This window comes from Babesia bovis, chromosome 2, assembly GCF_000165395.2.
Source record: "Babesia bovis T2Bo chromosome 2, whole genome shotgun sequence".
Lineage (NCBI taxonomy): Eukaryota > Apicomplexa > Aconoidasida > Piroplasmida > Babesiidae > Babesia > Babesia bovis.
The window spans coordinates 437,915-456,152 of NC_010574.1; the positions used below are offsets into that span (position 1 = coordinate 437,915).

Genomic DNA, 18,238 nt, shown 5'->3' on the forward strand with positions numbered 1-18,238 from the left:
AGGATACATTATCCTTGGAATATAATTGCATTTTATGGAAGACTGCCATTACACGATGTTATGGGTGTGACCAATGTGACATTTCCACTGACGCACTATTCTAGCTTGTCTATCTTATGTTAGTGGTTTTTATCTAGGCATTAGCATTATTTCATTGTAAACATTGAGCGGTACCACATGAAGGTTGGCAGCAATACTCGATTGCTGATCAAGAACTTGCCGCTGTCTCTAGATGAAGCACAGACTCAGCGTCTAATATCGCAGAAATGTAAAGACATCGGTTTGGAATTCACTGACTGCAAGTTGTTAACTAAGTCTGGAAAGGGAAAGACAAAGTCTATCCTTGGTGATGAGACGGTGTCACGCGGCCTATGTTTCGTTGGATTCGCGGATGAAGCTGATGCCACAAAGTTTAAAGACTTTTACAATGGCACATACTTCCGTGCTGCTAAGGTTACTATTGAGTACTCTAGGCCGTTTTCTAGGTTGCCATATGCTACAGAAGCACCTACGGAGTCTTCGGAGCGTATAATAAAGCGTTCCAAGGAGTCACTAGACGATGGTGAGGTGGCAACAACACTAGTAAAGCATGTGAGCAAGTACACCAAGGCTGGTGTGGCTGGAGAGCGGAAGCATACTGTATTCGACGATGCTGGGAGCCAGGACGATGAGTTGTTACCTGAGGATGAGGGCGACTCTGTTGCTATGCTACCCAATGAGGACGTTGACCCCGAATCCCTAGATCGAGTGGTAATATTCAACCTCCCGTACAACGTCACTGAATCTGCTATCCGTGAGCTCTGCAGGCCCTTTGGTCCTATAACTGAGGTACATTTACCGTTGAACAAGTCCCTGGATACCGATAGTACCCAGGACAAGCTAACGAAGGGTTACTGTTACGTAACATGGGTATTTCCATCTGATGCCATTAAGTTCCGTGATGCCAAAAACAGATCAATTTTTTGTGGCCGTATAATTCACGTAGACCTGGCCAAACCACGCAAGTCTAGTGCCAGTGACGGCTCCACTTACGACATTTTAAATCGCCGTATCCGTGAGCGGCATGCAGAGAAGTCATCCTACAAGCGCCAATTGCAGAAAAAGCGCCAATCCACCTCGGGTGAGAGTAGTATATGGAACACTCTGCATATAGACATCAACGCAACTGTTGCTGCAGTATCCCGGGAACTAGAGTTACAGAAAAAGGAAGTCATGGATGAAAACAGTGCTGCTGTGAATGTTGCCTTAACTGAGACACTGGTGCTCAACGAGTTGACTCGTTGGCTTGACGAGCAGGGTATTGACTATAAGCGATTCCAGGTACAGAAGGACACTGATGATGCGGGATCTGAGGCTGTCACGGAAGTTCAGCGCTCTGATGACACTATAATCATCAAGAACCTATCTAAAGAGAGCTGTGAGCACGAGTTGGTTGAGCTGTTTTCTCAATATGGCACCTTGATGCGGCTATCAATTTCACCGTATCAAGTAATGGGCATAGTTCAATATATCGATCCCAAGTGCGCATCAACTGCATTTAAAAAGATGGCATACAGGCCATACAAGGGCTTACCCATATATGTGGAATGGGCCCCTGTCAAGTTATTCCATGAGGATGCGCCAAGGCCAGTTTTAGCAACTACACCTACAACGTTAGACCCCAAGCCTACTGAGGAAGTTGACTACTTCACGGATACTGTTGGCGACCCTGACATGGAACACGCCAGCCTTGGGAGCAACACTAGCGTATATATCAAGAACCTGCATTTCAAAACCCGAAACGACGCTCTGCAGCATCATTTCGGGTCTTGCAAGGGATATATAACCAGTAAGGTATTACTGAAGGATAATGACACCTTGTCTAGGGGATTCGGTTTCGTTGAGTTCGACAGCCTGGTAAACGCCAAAGCTGCAATTCGCGCTAAGACAGGGTTGATCATCGATGGCAAGGTGATTGAGATGTCAATTGCTAAACGGGTTGATAAACCCGTAGCCGAGGTACCTGAGCACAAGTTGTTAAAGGCTACTTCTAAGATTATAGTAAAAAACCTGGCGTTCCAGGCTACTAAGCAGGATTTGTACAAGCTGTTCAGCTTTTACGGTAATGTTAAGTCCGTCAGGATACCAAAGAGTCTAAAGAGCAACAATCGCGGTTTTGCTTTTGTGGAGTACAGTAGCAAGCAAGAGAGCGCCAGGGCGGTGGAATCCTTGCAACACAGTCATCTCTACGGCCGCCACTTGGTTCTGGAGTTTGCCGAGGAGGATGAAAACTCGGAACAGGAGTAGATAAAGCCTGGAATCTTGTTTAAATATGTTGATCACATGGTCGCAACCGGGTGCACCTGTTCAGGTATGTCGCGCGAGTCACCCACCTCGTCTTAACGTTGGCTTATACCATTTTTATATGTTGATATTGACAATTTGTAATAGTCACCTTTAAAACGGGTGATATAGGTACGTCTACACGGGTGTCTGACTATAGATCTACACCCGGGTTACCTGCGAAACGTGCAGGTACAGTCTTCTAGCGTTTGCAACGCGTGGATCTATACGTCAATGTTTCATCATGCAGTTTGGGAAGGTATTATCCGCTGCAGTGTTGCTGCTTGCGCGGCAAGCTGCTGGCATCTCTTTGAGTGCCTTTCAAACTAATTCCACTGCTAACCTTCCAGGTACGGTTTCAGTAGTCGTTCCCGCAGGTACATCTGTTGTTCCTGGTGCAACTCCGCCCGCTGATGGCTCAAACAACAAGACTTTTATGGCCTCTGTCATGGACTGGTTGATGGGAACCCCTAAATTCACCGTGCGTAAGGTGAATGACACGATAACCGCTTCCGCTGTTAACTACGTTAACGTCCACAACAAGGCTCCTGTTGTAGGTCCTTGCATTGAGTTCCAGAGGTCGGTTCCACTGTACCACGACGACCAGGAGTACTCCACTGTGCACTTCCAGCTTCCAGCCACTAACCCTGCTGAGTCCATGCCGATAAAGGGCGCCAAGATCCACGTCAGGCTGGTATCCAACGGAAGTGACGTTGGTTCCGAATGCCCAAGTAAAAAGATCAAGGTCCAGCGCATCAACACTCCTGATCCTGAAGGTAAAACTACCCCCGTGAAGATTGGATCACCTGTTGAGTTCGAGGCTAGAGACAAGCAAGTAACCGCTGAAATTGGCGCCATGTTTGCTGACGTTACGAATGTCAATGATTTGAAGGACTTTTGGGTAGTGTTTGAGGCTGACACCATGTGCTACTTCTCCATCGACGCTGCCAACAATGGCTGCTTCATAACTTTTGATGTGGAGAAAAGTGTCAAGGAAGAGGTTGTATCTATGAAGCGCTCTACAATCGGTCCCATTGCCATTTTGTCACTGATTGTTATTGGTGGAGCTGCTTTGTACTACCGCAACACCCGCACTGACTACACATACTTCCAGGATCAAGGTGACATGATTGTCAACACCTAAATGAACAGAAACAACCTTTAATGCAGTTATCTTTGTGTTTATATTAATTTATAGTACAAGTGGCTATTTCAAATTCCATCAGTGTTAATGCCAGGTCTAGCGCATGTAGCAAGGGTACACTGCCGTATTTAAATACGCAGTAATGCTCTGTTCCGCACATCATGTGTATTACTGGCGTTGCAAACTTATTGCTTCCCAGTGGGAACTTGTAGTATGTTTGTAGCTTCAGGTGTTACTTGCTGTAGGCAATAGTTAATATGAACTAAGGCCTACCTGTATAAAGGAGAGTAGGATTTTACCCTGCGGACTTTGCTCAATTCGCTCTACCATGTGGACATATTCGTCGTCAATACCTTTGCCAGTTAAAAATTCGGCCGCTGCATTTGTAAAATGGTTACAGTTCCACCGAAGTAGATTGTAGGACTCCGGTGAAAAGGTTTCTTTAAGGCTGTCAATGTAGCTGCTAGGTAATGTGCACAGGAACGTAGACGTACCTATGGAATACTTCAGGTGTCACATAGGTGTCGCCCAAGTATATACGTCGTGAAACCGGTAACGCAGTGATGGATTCACACTGCTTCTCGGGGTAATATGAGATACCGCTACCTGATGGGTGTCAGTAAAAAGTAATAGATACATACCGAAAAGATACTCATTGCCATATATAACGATGCTGGTGTGCCAAAGTCCCTCTAATTGAAATCCAAGCAGAGTTGGCGATATTTGCGCTGCAATGCCCCGAGAGAGATCATATGCCTTCATATACACTTGGTAAGGCTTCTCTTGGGTTGCAGCCGTCATGATGGCAGCTCGACTGAGGTAGGAGTTTCCTCTTACCTCTACCGTATGCACCCGTTTAGGTTGTGCAGTATGTAGATTTTTGGGGACCTATGAACAATGGGACCAGATAACACAGACTTACTGAAGGAAAGGCAACGATATTCCCAATGAATATGTAATTTATTAAACAAAATCTAACTATAGATTTAAAATTCATTAAAAGGAGTGGTATATGACATTTTTTAAATAAACAAGTGGATATTGAGTACGTGAACATTATATCAGATACAGCTGTTATGTGCACCGGAATAAAGTCGCTTCGTGTGGCGCAACAGTCCTTAAAATTCTACATTAGTAATATATCCACTTAAAATAGATACCACGTTATTCAGTATGGAGCCTGCTTGATACACAGGGTGGCACATTGGCCTCATAGACGCGCGTTTGGCTTCTCGAGAGATTCCATGCATCAATATGCACTTTCACTTTTGAATCCATACATTCGGTGTGTATTGCGTGGCTAAATGGAATTACTAATGCAGGTCTTATCAGTGGCAACTGTCTTGTAAACTACGCACCGATGGGACAGGTATGGTACTTGTGTCAATGCTATAACGTTACAGGACGTAGAGATTCTTAACCTGCTGTATACGGGGCAGCGTGATGCCTTTGAAGCACGGTTACAGCAGTTTCGTCGTGTACAGGTGTGTCACATTAACGTTGAAATATGTCTACACAGCTGACGCAATCCAAGTCAGGCAAGATAAATCTTTGCCGTTTGATAAGTGGTATAGTTCGTGTTGATGGCCAGTGTAGGTTATATAGATAGTTAGTTATCAACTACAGACTCCTGCGTGCTCATAGAGGATCTTTGCAACCTATTGAACGATGGTGACGCAGCGGTTCGTAACGAAGCGCTGCATTGCTTTGCGGCAACAGCTCATATATTCATGTTCCACATAATGCTATCTCGTGGGTTATACCCATGTAGTGACGCCACTCGTGATTCCTTATCTGACTTATCTTGCGCACTGAGTTTGGTGAACCACTTAGCAATTGGCGTCGACGCCAGTGACTGCCGTGGGAAGCATGGCGTCGGCAGCATTTCAGAGCTTGTTCATCACGCTTCAAAGTCACCTGTTGCCAATGCTATCCGCGTAGTCATGATATCGCTTGCAATGGGAGGTCAGCTTAGGTCAGTGCCTGGAGACGTGAATTCACCTGAGGAAAACCGTGAGCACTCCGGTGCTACAGAAGAGCGCTCATTTGTAAATCGCAGATATGACCATGATGACTGGCGTTCCGTAATCCGTGGCAATGCCGATATCCTGGGCCAGGTATCGCAATGGTGTTTAAATGGAACCCGGGCACTGCGCGTGTGCATTAACGGAGCTACTAAATCCAATACTCCATCGACTTTATATCGTAGTCTTTTGGCAGCTGAGGCTGCTACCACGCTGATATCGCATTACCCAAAGCGGTACTTTAAGGTCCTGGCACCTGCTATAGTAAGTGCGCATACTCACTTGTACCGCACAGTGACCGCCTATGAGACCATGTTATTCCGGTTATTCACCAGTGCTCGAGTCCTGGAGTTCCACCATACCATGGTGCGCATGTTGAATGACGCCGGGTACGAGTGCGACCTCGTTGGCATGTACAAGAGGTCGCACGTAGCCGCTAGCGGCAACCGTTGTTACATTGCCGGTGGCGAACCCGGAGTGCGTGAAGACGATGCCGTGGATATCATGTCGATAATAGAGCGAAGCTGTACCCCGGAGGAGCGTCTGCAGCTGGCAATGACTCGGGTTGAGCCTGTAATGTCACCCGAGGAGTTGAAGTCATACAAAGCGGCGCAGTCATTCGAGATGGACACTGCCGCACTACGCTTTCTACATTCCCCTGATACTACCTTCGATTGCTCGTCTCACGGCTTAAGGCTTTCCGCTGTGAACCCCGAGAAAGCCCCGATAGATGACGTTGATTGCGTTGCTAATGTCAAGTTCACCATCCCGGCGAAATCATATGATGTTGTCCCAACACGCTGTGATACTATACAGGAGTACCATAAATTATACAGCTCACTTGTGGCAACCCAAATGATGGATACCGCGGTAGCATACCGCTGTCATTTGAAGACCCGTGTAATACTAGGTAACCGTCGCGATAGGTTCGATGCATTCAGTCGTACGCTATTTAACAAGGTACTACTCTCATGTGCCCTGCCGATTGATACCCAGCGAATCCTATTCCGCTCGTTGATTGACCACATATCTCAGATGGTGATGCTGGAGTTTGCATCGTCCAATGGCTTGAAGCATTCACGTGGACGCGTGGTAGCCCCTGCATTGACCGATGCCCGTGCAGCAGGGGTTGATGAATTACTCAACATAGTAGCCTCGGAACGTAGTTCCGAGCCTTTGGAACGCTTTTTGGATTGCGTCAACTCTGTGTTGCTGACCAAGTCATGTATAGACCTTGGTAGGGCATACGTAAAGCAGGAATACACATCACGGATGTCTTACGACGAGATGGTTGATATGGTTATCCAAAGGATTTACAGCAGTGATATACTGAAACAAGTTGATATCCGTGATGCCTACGTGCTTCAGGTATGTAGGTTTCTACTCAACCTACCACTGGTACCATTATCATTGGTTGACCAGATAAAGTCATGGGTAGTGGAGCCATGTAGTATCAGGCTTGCATTTTCACTAACATCCAACATACTGAAGCGATCCCTGGATACTAATTTAAAACAACTTGTATTAAGCCTATTCCTTGGTTTTATAACATCGGATGATAACGACATCCGAGGTATATTCCTGAAGCTAGTGTCGTCCCCCAAGGGACTGTATCACGTACGTACTGAAGGGCATAGATACAGTACTGCATCACGTGAGGTTGTGCATGAAAGAATAGTATCCTGGATACGCAACGGTGGTGGTTGTTCTGCTTGTGGTCTAGGACCATACCTTGCAACTGAATTGGTCCAACAGTGTGAGACCATGTTCAGCCGTCCTTTATGGCAGTGGCCCAAGGCCCTCCTAGGCAAGATATCATCTAGTCACATGCCCACAGATGAAGTGTCCACCACTTGCGAGTGGGACTCGCTACTCAAGAGAGCCAACAGCGAGCTTGATGCCATGGACCCAATTGACTGGTCACTGTTACCGTCAATATGGCTTGAGGAGTTATTCGCTCTATTGGCTATGCCGGGACGCTTTAATGGACACCCAATAATCACGAATATTGCTACAAAGTGCCTAGAAAGCGGATCACAGAGTTTATACGAGCCCATAGTTGTAGCCTCTGGGAAGAATGGGTGTCTAGTTCCATTTGTATGTGATTTGGCACTTGCATTAGGAGAGCATGTGTATGACAAGGCTAAGGAACACTGCTGTACACATGTTGGAGAGATAGCTTACGTCCTGAAGCTGGATGGGTCGAGTAATCAATTTTTGATATCACTGATCAGTGATGTACGTAAAATGTGGCTTGATCCAAAGTATCAATTCCTGGACAAGTGGTCAGAACCGAATTCATCTGCCAAATCACTAGTAGACACCGCAATGTGCCATTTGGCTACGTGTGAGGATTATGCAATACAACTGTGCCCATTCATAAGTGCCGACCAGTTGGAGTCACTGGTGACGCACTTGTTTAACAGGGGCACCGAGGACCAGTTGAAGCATGTACTCAGTTTACTAGTAGAGGTGCCACATACATTCAGACGTGAGCAGAAGGAACTTAACCTAGCATTGCCTCAGCATTTCATGTACCACTGCTACAGCGTTAAACCAGTTAAGGACCAATTAAAACGACAGACGGGACTACTCGATCATTGTATCGACTCTTGCGTATCAGGATACATGCCCGTGGAATCAGCACTATCGGCATGTACATTGATAGTCGAGAGCCCAGAGGAGGTTTCGTTCGTCTTCGGGAGGGTGTTGTGCCAACTGGTACAAAAGGTTACCCAAGCTCGCAGTGTAGTTGTGCAGTCGATTTTACCAGCACTTTTCAAACGCAACGCATGGGTTAACAAGATGCTCTGGCGCGGTGTTATCATTTGCATGACTACATTATGGCCTGGTCATAAGGAGTACATTTGCAGGTTACTCCTGCTGCTGCCGCCGGAGTACGGCGAAGCCACTATCAAGGCGCTACAGATACAACACAACGTCATAGCTTACATGGAGTCTACACTGCCTCAACTTGACCACACCGTTCACATACCGAGCTATATCAAAATGATGCTGTCACTCTAATGGAGTTAATCTGTATAGCCTTACATAGTGGATATATGTTCTAGAGTATCTAATGCAATAAGCCGGACCTAATATGTAACAAGTTGATTGGCATTACCTGGTAGCCTAAGTATAGGTATAACCCAGCTTGACTATATAGTTCTGTATCATTCAATGGCAATCACTACCGTGAAGTATGTGTATGAAGTACTAGGAAAGAATCAAGTGGCACTTATAACCACATTGGTATAACTCATGGTTAGGTACTAACTGAAACTATACATGTTCAACGAAACTTTGAGGCTACAATTGAGGGTAGTTGGCGCAGTTGGTTAGCGCGCGGGTCTCATAATCCCGAGGTCGTGAGTTCGAGCCTCACACTACCCAAATACCTATTCATGAACACATTGTTATTAAACACAAATGTAGTTGTTTTCAGAGCCTACCTCTTTGCATAAATTGTTTTTTGGCGTTATTTTTTTGATGTCCACACTGCCGTGGACCTTCCAGGGGATGAGTAGTTAGACATACCTATCGCTTTCCTATTTGATAATGGAATCTCATGGTAGAATCGCAATGGATAACCCTGAAGTTGGTCAATTAATTCATCGTGACGAGCTTATGTGGCCGCAAGGACTCGGTGATAGTCATGTTACACATGATTCCGATAACCAGCACATCAACGATCACTGGCCAATGCCTCCATCATCAAATATTGACCACAATATGCGCAACGTGCCTTGTGTTAATGGATACAGTGATTTCGAGCATGAATTAAACGGTTTGGATAATGGGAGGTCAAATCCAGTACAATTGATGCCCGCAAGCGACGAGTTCTTAGGATCAGAAGGATGGCTCTATGGGCTTGAGGGACTCCTTGACTCAATAGAGAGTCAAGCCATTGCACATGCTCCCATCGTAACCGCTGAAGGTATAGTCAGGGAGCAGGTTAGCCATCGCTTACTCGGGAGGTAACCACATTTTATTACCGAGACACCTACTGGATGCCAGACGATATTACTACTGTGGACATTACGTTTTATATTGCATCGTTTATGTACCCTGCCGTACCTGTGTACGCGTGGTGACAGGACCGCTAAAAGAGCTGCATATTTACGTCACTATCGAGTTTAGGACCATATATCAATTAGGTGTAAGGCTGTAGGGTTACCAGAATTCCAGTATTACACACATGGTTACCTTTGTTTGGATACACTAGCGCAGTCCATGTGTGACTATTTCTGTAGAGAAGTCCAACACATCCCGAGCTATATGTCGTGTCTAGACCTATATTACATTGAACAAAATAATATAATAGCATTCCACATGTTTTGTGCAGTTAACTAGTATTAGTGCCGATATCTTAGCTCGCGTTGCTTGTGCGCCTTGACCTTTCCCCATCCGGCGGGTGTATATATGTACAGATGACACAGGAATCTTGTACATTTCATTAACACCATGACGACATTTGTTCCCTTATCGCAGGACACTGAAGGCGCAGTGAGCTCCGCTGCCCTGGGTGATTGGATCTTGTCCATCATTAAGGTCAGGGAACCCAGCAAGACCAACGAATACTACAGCAAGTTGTTAAACCTATTTCAAGAAGTGGATGGCGAACAGGTTATAAAAGACCCATTTCAGCTATTCGAGCTATTATTGAGCGGTCACGATCTAGTGTTTGCGTTTCTACAGGATGCCAAGGATAATGGCGAATCTAGTTTGATGAGCATAGATTCAGTTACCAGGGCGGAAGTAGAGGTATGATTTGTGATATCAGTTATACAGTGTGCAGGTCCCAGTTAAGTATGGCGACGCCGTTAAGCAGGTTGAGGAATATTTCACAGTGCTGATGTACATGCTCCAGCTACGATTCACCAGCAACGCCCAAATCGATAAGGCTGGTACCCTGTTGTTGAAGGCTATATCCGGTGGTGATACCTTTGTTGAGTTGCGCTTAAAGTTGATGCAGATGCTCTATAACAGTGTTGACGTGACGCTGCCACTTCGTGTGGTTGTGTACGTGGAAATATTGGAGTTCGCTTCGAGGCACGATTTGTTCCATACCCTGCTGCCGGTAATACAGAAACTGGACGAATGGATGAAGGATTGGGTCATCGACAAGAAGACGCGAATCAATATCTACCGTATCATATCAGAGCAACTGGATAAAATGGGAAATTCCGAGCTGTCGTTCCATTACTGGGCCAAGTGCATCGAGTGCTGCGACCAAGATGCGTTGTATACATCGGATAACCTTAAGGTGATTGCCGATTTCTGTGTACGTAGCATTAACGCGGACGGCGTGTTGTATTTCGACCGTCTTCGCCACAAGCCCGCGATTGACCACTTGTCAAAGACTGAATTTGCCCTAGTGGTCGATATATTAGACCTGTTGATACAGGGTAGCGAAGATGATTTCGATGTCTTCCTGTCCAAGCACGGTGACAGCGCTCTTGCAGCCATTGGCATTTCCCCTGAAACTGTCAGGGCTAAGCTCAAGCTCCTGACAATAGCCTCCATCTGTCAAAACGAGCCTGAAGTACCAATCGCACGTATCCAGGAATGCTTGAAATTATCAAAGGATGAATCGGAAGAGCTTGTGGTCACCGCGATAACAAAGGGGGTATTAGACGGACTCATCGACCAACGCAGTGAAAAGGTTATCATAAGATCAGTAATGCAGCGCCAGTTCCGCAAGGAACAGCTACAGCAGCTACACTCCAACCTACTACAGTGGAAGAGCTGCGTCAGCAATTTGATATCAGTACTGGGCAATCAACCATAAGTTAATGTAATACGCGATAGATTAAGTACCAAGTTTACATGTCCACAATACGTGATAGCTTCTGAATGCGGTTGAGCAGCATGTCGCCCTCCTTAACAATCTCAATGTAATTCGTGTTCCGCTCGTCCATAATGTTGTTCTCAATAATGCCGTTAACAAGGTCAATCTTGCAATCCAGACGCATGCCACTTATGTAAGATACCAACTCGTCCTCTATGAAGTCTGGTGGTAACTGAAATGCATGGGACATGTTCTCTATAGTCACGGATTTATACGGTCGCAAAAATTGACGATATGCCGGTAACCTTGCCTGACGCAATATGTACTTGCAGTGCCTTGACATGTACTTGTCACGAAGTATAAGGTCATAAGTACGAGCTGGATATTATATAAAATGGACATAAGAACATACCAAGGTTGAACATGTAGTTTTTGTAGTTGCAGTGGTAAAAATCATATAACAGCTGGTGTAACAACGAGCCCTCAGTAGCCACCTGCGATACCTCCGGCGACTCCAAGACCTTAGTACGCAGTGTAGGCCTGTCCATAGTCACCAGTGATAGCACTACCGTGTACATCACAACGTCCTCTAAAGTTATAAGCTCCGTTGCGGTAAAAGTAGATAGTGAATTCATTAATATCTCAGCAGCAGGTTTAAACTTCCTACATATGATCAGTTCCAAAGCCTCATATACGTGAAGACGATTGCGCATCTCCCAATCACCACGGTTATCAATGTCACTGCAACATTATATCAATGATATCCACAACATACGTCTTAGCCTTCTCCATGTACTTCATGAGTAAAGGGATATCATGAAAGAAAAATGCTATCCTTAGCAAGCATAACACTATCTCAAGCTTGCTGTTAACACCAACCGTCTGCTTAAGAGCAACCTCATACTGGAATACTGCATTGTCCTATGCGCATATAGCAACAAGAGGTACAACGAACCATGTCACCTATTTTAAGGTAATAATTAGCCTTCTCCAATATGGCGTCCTTGACCTCCGATGTGCCGTAGTTCTTCTCAGCAAAGTCTATTTTCTCATCCAGCTCAGAGATAACACGCTCATTGTTCTCCTTCAAATTGTCCATGGAGACTACATCCCTGAATATGGGAAGCTGCTCACGCATACGCTCAAGGTATGGATACATGTCTGCAAACTATGCCATGTGTAATGTAAACCAACCATTTTGAACAATATGGTCCAGCAGCTGCTGTTTCACCGATGCAGTGTCAATGCCAACATCTTCAGGTAACGTCAACAAATGCCTAGGATTCTGTATATACCACAAAAAACACTAACCTTAAACGATCAATTTCAAAATTTGGCAACGTCTTCAGCGTAGCTGTGGCCGCATTCTCTTTTCTATGGGAATTTATAAAATATTTTTACCACCAAAAAACACATACCTGTTGAATCGGTCAGCCATATTTATATATACTAACGAGATGTATCATACAGCATCACGGTATAGTACCTAGGGTTCTACAGTACCTATGAAATTGATAGTGCCGTGTATTAGTTAATACACTAGATTATACCAAAATGTGCAAAAATGATTATTATGTGTAAACGGCATTAGTAATGTAGACGTGTTAACACAGACACAACCAGCACATCGATCTCGGGTATACCTACTAGATGCTATTACCCCTAACCGCATATATTATGTGTGCCTCAGGGACCGTAGATAAGGTTTAATACACTTTAATGGAATATCAAAAGCTGGGTAATAAATGGGATGTATATCAATAGTTCTATACCCGCGATATCACTTTAGTAGTGGATATTGCATTATCAGTAGCCATTGTATACATTGGCGATGCATATAGATTATAAAGTTGCGATTACATAGCTATTCAGTATGGCCAAGAAGACCTGGGCGCGCCTCCCCATTGCTGATCATGGGGGCTGGAGCCAAAATGGCTTCTAAATCATTGCGCGTAGTCTATATTCAGCGTGATACATAATATCGTATTGTTCATCTTGGTGGATAAGATGAAGGGTGTTAAAAAGGCCTCGAATGCCAAAACCATCCAACCTGGACAAAAGTCCAAGTTCCTTTTGGATTGCACAGCACCAGCAAATGACAATATCATCAACCCTTCTGGTTTGGTATGTTTAAATTTCTATATAACCAACTAGTATCTCGTGATTTGTGTGGTGTAACCGCTATTGTATTAGCTGTATACTGATAGTCGCAATAAAGGTCTTATTTATGACCTGGGTTCGTTCAGTTTCTAATCGATGCTGGCTCCTTTCACACTTTTCCAGGAGAAATTCTTGCAAGATCGCATCAAGGTTGATGGAAAAACTGGTAACTTGGGAACCAACATCACGGTAACCAGGGAAAAGAACAAGATTTACGTTGTTGCCGACATTCCATTCTCCAAGCGTTACATAAAGGTATGGTCCCATTGATCAGATACATTCCCTACAGTACTTGACCAAGAAGTATCTTAAGAAACAACAACTTCGTGATTTCCTCAGGGTTGTCGCTAACAAGGAGCATTCATACGAATTGCGTTACTTCCAAATCAACGACGAGGCCGAGTCTTGATTGTTGTCAATTCAACGAACACATACTGACTCGTTGGGGTCATTAATGATGTATTACCACCGTCATTTTCTAATTACATAGTTATCTGTAGCACGTTTTTCATTAAGCAGTTCTAGGTGTTCACAACTTTTGTTGCAGATTTCCCGCTTTTCTGGTGGGTAGCCGGTTTACAAAAAGCAACGGTACTGCTGCGTCTTGTCAGGCATCTTCGCGCCACTTCGTATAATATTTTAAAATATGGAGAAGGAGAAAACGCAAGGTTATTCGGTACTTATCCGAAACCTTAAATATTCCACGAGAGCAAGTGAAGTCAGAGAAGCATTTGAGTGCTTCGGGAAGATCAGAGATGTGTACCTTCCACAAGACTACAGCAGTGGCATGCCTCGCGGCTTTGGATTCGTCGAATTCGTTGAGGAAGCCGCAGCATTGGATGCCATTAGGAAGATGGACAATACAACTTTTAACGGAAAAGTCATAACTTGTTGCGAAGCACAGGATAGACGCAAGTCACCAAATTCAATGAGAAGAGCATATCCATCAAGTAATCACCGATACCAAGCAAATCACTCCCAGGAACATCGTAATTCAAAACGTGGACAACCTTATGGACGTCCAAGGTCACGTAGCAGAAGCTTAGGGATGCGTTACCGCAAGTCACCCAGCTATGAACGTAGATACCCACAGCATCGGGACGATGATGTTTATCACTACAGAAGAGACAATGAACACTCACCGGAGCAGCAGAGAGTATATCGTAGATATGGACGTGAACGAGCTCGATCCCCGATGCACAGAGATGATCGTGATTACCGCGAACCTCGTGGCCGTGGAACTAGACATCATGCTGATAAGCCATACCCTGAAGCACCATACTCCAGTGAATACTCTAGACGTGGATATGACCGAAGGTCACCGCCACCAAGGCGACGTCCCTCGCCATCACCCGATATGATCCCTGCAGAGGCTGGAGATGGCAGATCTGGAAGGCCAATGCATTAAAATTTTAAGGTCGGAGTAGTAGTTCTACTACATATCGACGTAATATTTAAAGGTTTGTGGTTTACTGGTTTTTACGGGAGCATAGCCCCGTTAATAAACCTATTAGTTCGGAAGAACATCGCAGCGGTACGCATGGACAGATCGCCACAGGCCTCATAGACCATAATATATTAACAGTTGCAAGCACAATTTATTACGATCAGTTCACTCTATCAGAAGTCAACACGGCATTGAAACTGCAAAGTGCCGACATAACAGATGTTAACTTTAGTGAACCTTGCAATCAGTCCTTTTGTCTAATTTGGTGGAATATTAAATGGCGCCATAACTCTATAACAAATCCACGACTGTCTTCATCCAGAAACTGCTCAACGTCAGAGAGTAAATCAGCAGGTTCAGGACGTTCTAACAAACGACCTGCAATAAAATCAAGTACCTCACCAACTACTGATTCATCGCCACCCATATATTCCATTATGCACTTACGCATCCACGGCTCTATTAGAGCCATCAGGCTCTTGTCACCAAGAACTATATCCCAGTCTATAGCATAACCAAAGACGGCGTCAGCCTCCTTAGGTACACGAGACCATATCTCAGAATCCGGAATGCCCAGCTTAATTTTAGGCCTATAAGTACGGTTAAACATAGGCTCGTCCTCTTCAGCAGTAGCACTGAAAACAGTAGGCACCGTCTTAGGGACCTCAACCACCGGCTGAGCCACAGTGGCTGGAGCAATGGGTATCGTGCAACGCGGCTCAGCAGCATATAATTCCATAGACTCAGCCTTAGCATCCTCAAGGTCCATCTGACGCTCTAATTCACGCTCTTTGGCATCAGTAGAGCGCGCGTAACCCTCAATGTCAGCACGTATCAAACGCTCACGCGTACTGCGCTTAACAGTGCCTATGCGATGCAGTTTGCGAAGTAGGTCCTCCTCTTCACGCAACCAGGCGTGCTCCTCCTTACGAAACAGCTCATCGTCAGAGCGCTGACGTGACTTCAGCTTGTTACGACGCTGCGTCTCCTTAGAATGGACAACATACTCCTTAGATGTTACACTCTCAGATTCTGTACCAGCACTGGCGTCACTACGAATTGAAGAAACCTTACGAAGAACACGGCTAGTGTCCGGTTTCGAAACACCCGGCTGTGAACCAACAGATGATGACGATTCCTGCATAGCCATCACCTCATACTTTATCAAATTCTCAAGCTCTTCACGCAAATCTGATTCAGGAGCACGAAATAACTGTTCCAACTCTGCATCATTCAAGTCACCATGCTGCTCACGTAAAGAAGCCATCTGCTCTTTAACCCAGGCGTCAACAAGACGACGAACCTTGTCGTTACAACTGACCTGTGTATAGATATAGATTATAAACAATAAACAACCTTTATTTCACCATCTCCAAACTTCAAGTTAGCCAAACACTCAAGAGCGTAATAAGCACCACGAGGAGTTTCAAACTCACAAAGAGCGAAATTTGCCAACAAACCACTTGATGGGTCAGTATGCCTCTTGAAATTAACCAACTTGCCACATTTCTGTAGAATATAGAGTAAATATAAAAAAACTAACCTGCATTATATTAATCACAAAGTCGCTGGAAGTCCCGGAATATAAACCACCAACGTAGACTACATGAACCATAGGTGGAGGATCAGGGTCATGAGTTGGTAATGACACAGCAGCTGGCATCATCAATGTGTCCATCAAACCAGGAACCAATGCAGAAGAATATCCAACAGGTGCTATAGGAGCACTGGGAGCCTTCGTAATAACCACAGGAGGAGCTGAATACGGCGGCTCAGGAACATCCATAGCAACATGTGGAATCACTGGCGGACATGGAGGGACTATAACACCTAAACGTGATCTATAAATGATAGTAGAGAACACTTACCTGGTACAGGAGTCTGTACAGGGTACATACCAGTGCCATAAGGCGGCTGCGGAGGAACTACATAGCATATATTACAGTAATAATAAACACCTACCATTAGGTAAATGAGATACCATCTCTAGCATTCAATGATATATTCTAATAAATAACGGAATATCAAAAAATTATATTGCCAAGCGATATCGCGGAACATACACACAGTAGATTCTAAAACGCGATCGGTTATAAACTATATCTTAAAGAAATATATACATCATCACATTTTAGTAACAATGACATATGTCCCACCAGGTTGTAGTGGAAGACGGCATATAAGGAGTATGAATTGACCATAGCCAATGAAAGTATAGATTGAATAGCAATATTAAATTAAAGTATTTGATGGCTTCAAGTGAAGCCTTAAACGATATTAGAGTACGCTTACATTTCATATGGAATAGGAGCTTTAAGCTCTCTCACCCCTGATCCTCCTGGCAAGCTGGATGTCCTTGGGCATAATGGTAACACGCTTAGCGTGAATGGCACAAAGGTTGGTGTCCTCGAAAAGACCAACAAGGTAAGCCTCAGCAGCTTCCTGAAGAGCAAGAACAGCAGAGGATTGGAACCTAAGGTCAGTCTTGAAATCTTGAGCAATTTCCCTTACAAGACGCTGGAATGGCAACTTGCGGATAAGAAGCTCAGTGGACTTCTGGTACCTCCTAATTTCACGAAGAGCAACAGTTCCGGGGCGGTACCTGTGTGGCTTCTTGATACCACCGGCAACGGGAGCGGATTTGCGGGCAGCCTTAGTGGCCAATTGCTTACGTGGTGCCTTACCACCAGTGGATTTACGGGCAGTCTGCTTGGTACGCGCCATTGTTATTTCTGATTGAACGATTAAAATACGTTTGAAGTTTAGCCTATTCCACGAAGTAAACGCGTACTGAATTATGTAGCACACCACAAAGTGCCACGCACACATGTGGTGCTCCCAAGAAATAATAATCGTGCCAACGCGGAAAATGGGTTTCGCCGCACCGCGAAGGATGGATATTAAAACTCAGATCAAATGGGCTGTGCGCGACATACTATCATATAACACGTATATTAATTATCACCAAAGTTAGACACACACACTAACCAATGTTACATCATATTTACACAACATGGATCAGACATACAAAAATGTGTCATATTTATCTGGAAAAGCCAATGTGATTTATAAATTACAAGCTATGTCTCTGCTAGTTATATTGAGTGATCTAAAAATCTCTATTCGTGGCAATACACCGTATTTTACATAGCAAAACTATAACGGAATAGCGATTAGCAGATATTGGATCACAATTTGATGTTATCAGTCGTTAGACATTTGAATTAATTGAACACACTTGTTGCTTACACACACAATAGAACTATACAGCCGGGATGTATATAACACATCAATGTGCTACAAATGAACCGTAGATTAATAATATAAATGTTTCATAGCAAAAAGTAGAC

The 18,238-nt window shown here is 44.6% G+C and overlaps 11 protein-coding genes across 11 annotated transcripts; 7 read left to right on the forward strand and 4 right to left on the reverse strand.

Annotated features, from left to right (window-relative positions):
• The first annotated feature begins 137 nt into the window (after positions 1-137).
• Positions 138-2,381, forward strand: BBOV_II001780 (RNA recognition motif domain containing protein). Its single transcript, XM_001609653.2, has one exon. The coding sequence runs from the start codon at positions 178-180 to the stop codon at positions 2,284-2,286; it is 2,109 nt and encodes a 702-aa protein (XP_001609703.1). The 5' UTR covers positions 138-177; the 3' UTR covers positions 2,287-2,381.
• Positions 2,382-2,526: 145 nt separating this feature from the next.
• On the forward strand, positions 2,527-3,493 carry BBOV_II001790 (putative integral membrane protein). The gene has a single exon (XM_001609654.2). It carries the CDS (start codon positions 2,567-2,569, stop codon positions 3,464-3,466), a length of 900 nt encoding a protein of 299 aa, XP_001609704.1. The 5' UTR covers positions 2,527-2,566; the 3' UTR covers positions 3,467-3,493.
• A 28-nt stretch (positions 3,494-3,521) lies between these two features.
• Positions 3,522-4,638, reverse strand: BBOV_II001800 (PPPDE putative peptidase domain family protein). Its single transcript, XM_001609655.2, has 5 exons — positions 4,389-4,638; positions 4,108-4,354; positions 3,961-4,072; positions 3,740-3,926; positions 3,522-3,705 (listed from the first exon to the last, which is right to left on the reverse strand). Exons 1-5 carry the CDS (start codon positions 4,521-4,523, stop codon positions 3,652-3,654), a joined length of 735 nt encoding a protein of 244 aa, XP_001609705.1. The 5' UTR covers positions 4,524-4,638; the 3' UTR covers positions 3,522-3,651.
• A 102-nt stretch (positions 4,639-4,740) lies between these two features.
• Positions 4,741-8,536, forward strand: BBOV_II001810 (Symplekin tight junction protein C terminal family protein). The gene is made up of 4 exons (XM_001609656.2): positions 4,741-4,835; positions 4,870-4,950; positions 4,986-5,058; positions 5,093-8,536. The coding sequence occupies exons 1-4, from the start codon at positions 4,827-4,829 to the stop codon at positions 8,515-8,517; spliced, it is 3,588 nt and encodes a 1,195-aa protein (XP_001609706.1). The 5' UTR covers positions 4,741-4,826; the 3' UTR covers positions 8,518-8,536.
• A 348-nt stretch (positions 8,537-8,884) lies between these two features.
• On the forward strand, positions 8,885-9,761 carry BBOV_II001830 (uncharacterized protein). Its single transcript, XM_001609657.2, has one exon. The coding sequence runs from the start codon at positions 9,049-9,051 to the stop codon at positions 9,469-9,471; it is 423 nt and encodes a 140-aa protein (XP_001609707.1). The 5' UTR covers positions 8,885-9,048; the 3' UTR covers positions 9,472-9,761.
• A 164-nt stretch (positions 9,762-9,925) lies between these two features.
• Positions 9,926-11,298, forward strand: BBOV_II001840 (proteasome PCI/PINT domain family protein). Its single transcript, XM_051767793.1, has 2 exons — positions 9,926-10,254; positions 10,289-11,298. The coding sequence occupies exons 1-2, from the start codon at positions 9,955-9,957 to the stop codon at positions 11,279-11,281; spliced, it is 1,293 nt and encodes a 430-aa protein (XP_051623123.1). The 5' UTR covers positions 9,926-9,954; the 3' UTR covers positions 11,282-11,298.
• Positions 11,299-11,305: 7 nt separating this feature from the next.
• On the reverse strand, positions 11,306-12,727 carry BBOV_II001850 (proteasome PCI/PINT domain family protein). Its single transcript, XM_001609659.2, has 7 exons — positions 12,700-12,727; positions 12,593-12,655; positions 12,476-12,558; positions 12,237-12,442; positions 12,057-12,202; positions 11,694-12,022; positions 11,306-11,659 (listed from the first exon to the last, which is right to left on the reverse strand). The coding sequence occupies exons 1-7, from the start codon at positions 12,717-12,719 to the stop codon at positions 11,316-11,318; spliced, it is 1,191 nt and encodes a 396-aa protein (XP_001609709.1). The 5' UTR covers positions 12,720-12,727; the 3' UTR covers positions 11,306-11,315.
• A 520-nt stretch (positions 12,728-13,247) lies between these two features.
• BBOV_II001860 (putative 60S ribosomal L22e protein) lies at positions 13,248-13,931 on the forward strand. Its single transcript, XM_001609660.1, has 3 exons — positions 13,248-13,405; positions 13,565-13,696; positions 13,731-13,931. The coding sequence occupies exons 1-3, from the start codon at positions 13,289-13,291 to the stop codon at positions 13,848-13,850; spliced, it is 369 nt and encodes a 122-aa protein (XP_001609710.1). The 5' UTR covers positions 13,248-13,288; the 3' UTR covers positions 13,851-13,931.
• A 134-nt stretch (positions 13,932-14,065) lies between these two features.
• On the forward strand, positions 14,066-15,100 carry BBOV_II001870 (RNA recognition motif domain containing protein). The gene has a single exon (XM_001609661.2). It carries the CDS (start codon positions 14,088-14,090, stop codon positions 14,847-14,849), a length of 762 nt encoding a protein of 253 aa, XP_001609711.1. The 5' UTR covers positions 14,066-14,087; the 3' UTR covers positions 14,850-15,100.
• Positions 15,101-15,109: 9 nt separating this feature from the next.
• On the reverse strand, positions 15,110-16,999 carry BBOV_II001880 (uncharacterized protein). Its single transcript, XM_051767108.1, has 5 exons — positions 16,851-16,999; positions 16,757-16,813; positions 16,432-16,718; positions 16,245-16,397; positions 15,110-16,209 (listed from the first exon to the last, which is right to left on the reverse strand). The coding sequence occupies exons 1-5, from the start codon at positions 16,879-16,881 to the stop codon at positions 15,133-15,135; spliced, it is 1,605 nt and encodes a 534-aa protein (XP_051623124.1). The 5' UTR covers positions 16,882-16,999; the 3' UTR covers positions 15,110-15,132.
• Positions 17,000-17,104: 105 nt separating this feature from the next.
• BBOV_II001890 (putative histone H3) lies at positions 17,105-17,653 on the reverse strand. The gene has a single exon (XM_001609663.1). It carries the CDS (start codon positions 17,610-17,612, stop codon positions 17,202-17,204), a length of 411 nt encoding a protein of 136 aa, XP_001609713.1. The 5' UTR covers positions 17,613-17,653; the 3' UTR covers positions 17,105-17,201.
• Between the last annotated feature and the right edge of the window lie 585 nt (positions 17,654-18,238).

Coding starts and splice junctions, on each gene's coding strand:
- BBOV_II001780 (XM_001609653.2), top strand. CDS start 178: ATGAAGGTTGGCAGCAATACTCGATTGCTGATCAAGAACTTGCCGCTG.
- BBOV_II001790 (XM_001609654.2), top strand. CDS start 2,567: ATGCAGTTTGGGAAGGTATTATCCGCTGCAGTGTTGCTGCTTGCGCGG.
- BBOV_II001800 (XM_001609655.2), bottom strand. CDS start 4,523: ATGTTCACGTACTCAATATCCACTTGTTTATTTAAAAAATGTCATATA. Junction 4,355..4,388: donor ATATCGTTGCCTTTCCTTCA/GTAAGTCTGTGT, acceptor CATTGTTCATAG/GTCCCCAAAAATCTACATAC. Junction 3,706..3,739: donor TCCTACTCTCCTTTATACAG/GTAGGCCTTAGT, acceptor TATTGCCTACAG/CAAGTAACACCTGAAGCTAC.
- BBOV_II001810 (XM_001609656.2), top strand. Junction 4,951..4,985: donor AGCAGTTTCGTCGTGTACAG/GTGTGTCACATT, acceptor ATGTCTACACAG/CTGACGCAATCCAAGTCAGG. Junction 5,059..5,092: donor AGTTCGTGTTGATGGCCAGT/GTAGGTTATATA, acceptor TATCAACTACAG/ACTCCTGCGTGCTCATAGAG.
- BBOV_II001830 (XM_001609657.2), top strand. CDS start 9,049: ATGGAATCTCATGGTAGAATCGCAATGGATAACCCTGAAGTTGGTCAA.
- BBOV_II001840 (XM_051767793.1), top strand. CDS start 9,955: ATGACGACATTTGTTCCCTTATCGCAGGACACTGAAGGCGCAGTGAGC. Junction 10,255..10,288: donor TTACCAGGGCGGAAGTAGAG/GTATGATTTGTG, acceptor TACAGTGTGCAG/GTCCCAGTTAAGTATGGCGA.
- BBOV_II001850 (XM_001609659.2), bottom strand. CDS start 12,719: ATGGCTGACCGATTCAACAG. Junction 12,656..12,699: donor ATGGCTGACCGATTCAACAG/GTATGTGTTTTT, acceptor AAATTCCCATAG/AAAAGAGAATGCGGCCACAG. Junction 12,023..12,056: donor TACATGGAGAAGGCTAAGAC/GTATGTTGTGGA, acceptor ATAATGTTGCAG/TGACATTGATAACCGTGGTG.
- BBOV_II001860 (XM_001609660.1), top strand. CDS start 13,289: ATGAAGGGTGTTAAAAAGGCCTCGAATGCCAAAACCATCCAACCTGGA. Junction 13,406..13,564: donor TCATCAACCCTTCTGGTTTG/GTATGTTTAAAT, acceptor ACACTTTTCCAG/GAGAAATTCTTGCAAGATCG. Junction 13,697..13,730: donor TCTCCAAGCGTTACATAAAG/GTATGGTCCCAT, acceptor CATTCCCTACAG/TACTTGACCAAGAAGTATCT.
- BBOV_II001870 (XM_001609661.2), top strand. CDS start 14,088: ATGGAGAAGGAGAAAACGCAAGGTTATTCGGTACTTATCCGAAACCTT.
- BBOV_II001880 (XM_051767108.1), bottom strand. CDS start 16,881: ATGCTAGAGATGGTATCTCATTTACCTAATG. Junction 16,719..16,756: donor TGTACAGACTCCTGTACCAG/GTAAGTGTTCTC, acceptor GATCACGTTTAG/GTGTTATAGTCCCTCCATGT. Junction 16,398..16,431: donor TTGTGATTAATATAATGCAG/GTTAGTTTTTTT, acceptor TATATTCTACAG/AAATGTGGCAAGTTGGTTAA.
- BBOV_II001890 (XM_001609663.1), bottom strand. CDS start 17,612: ATGGCGCGTACCAAGCAGACTGCCCGTAAATCCACTGGTGGTAAGGCA.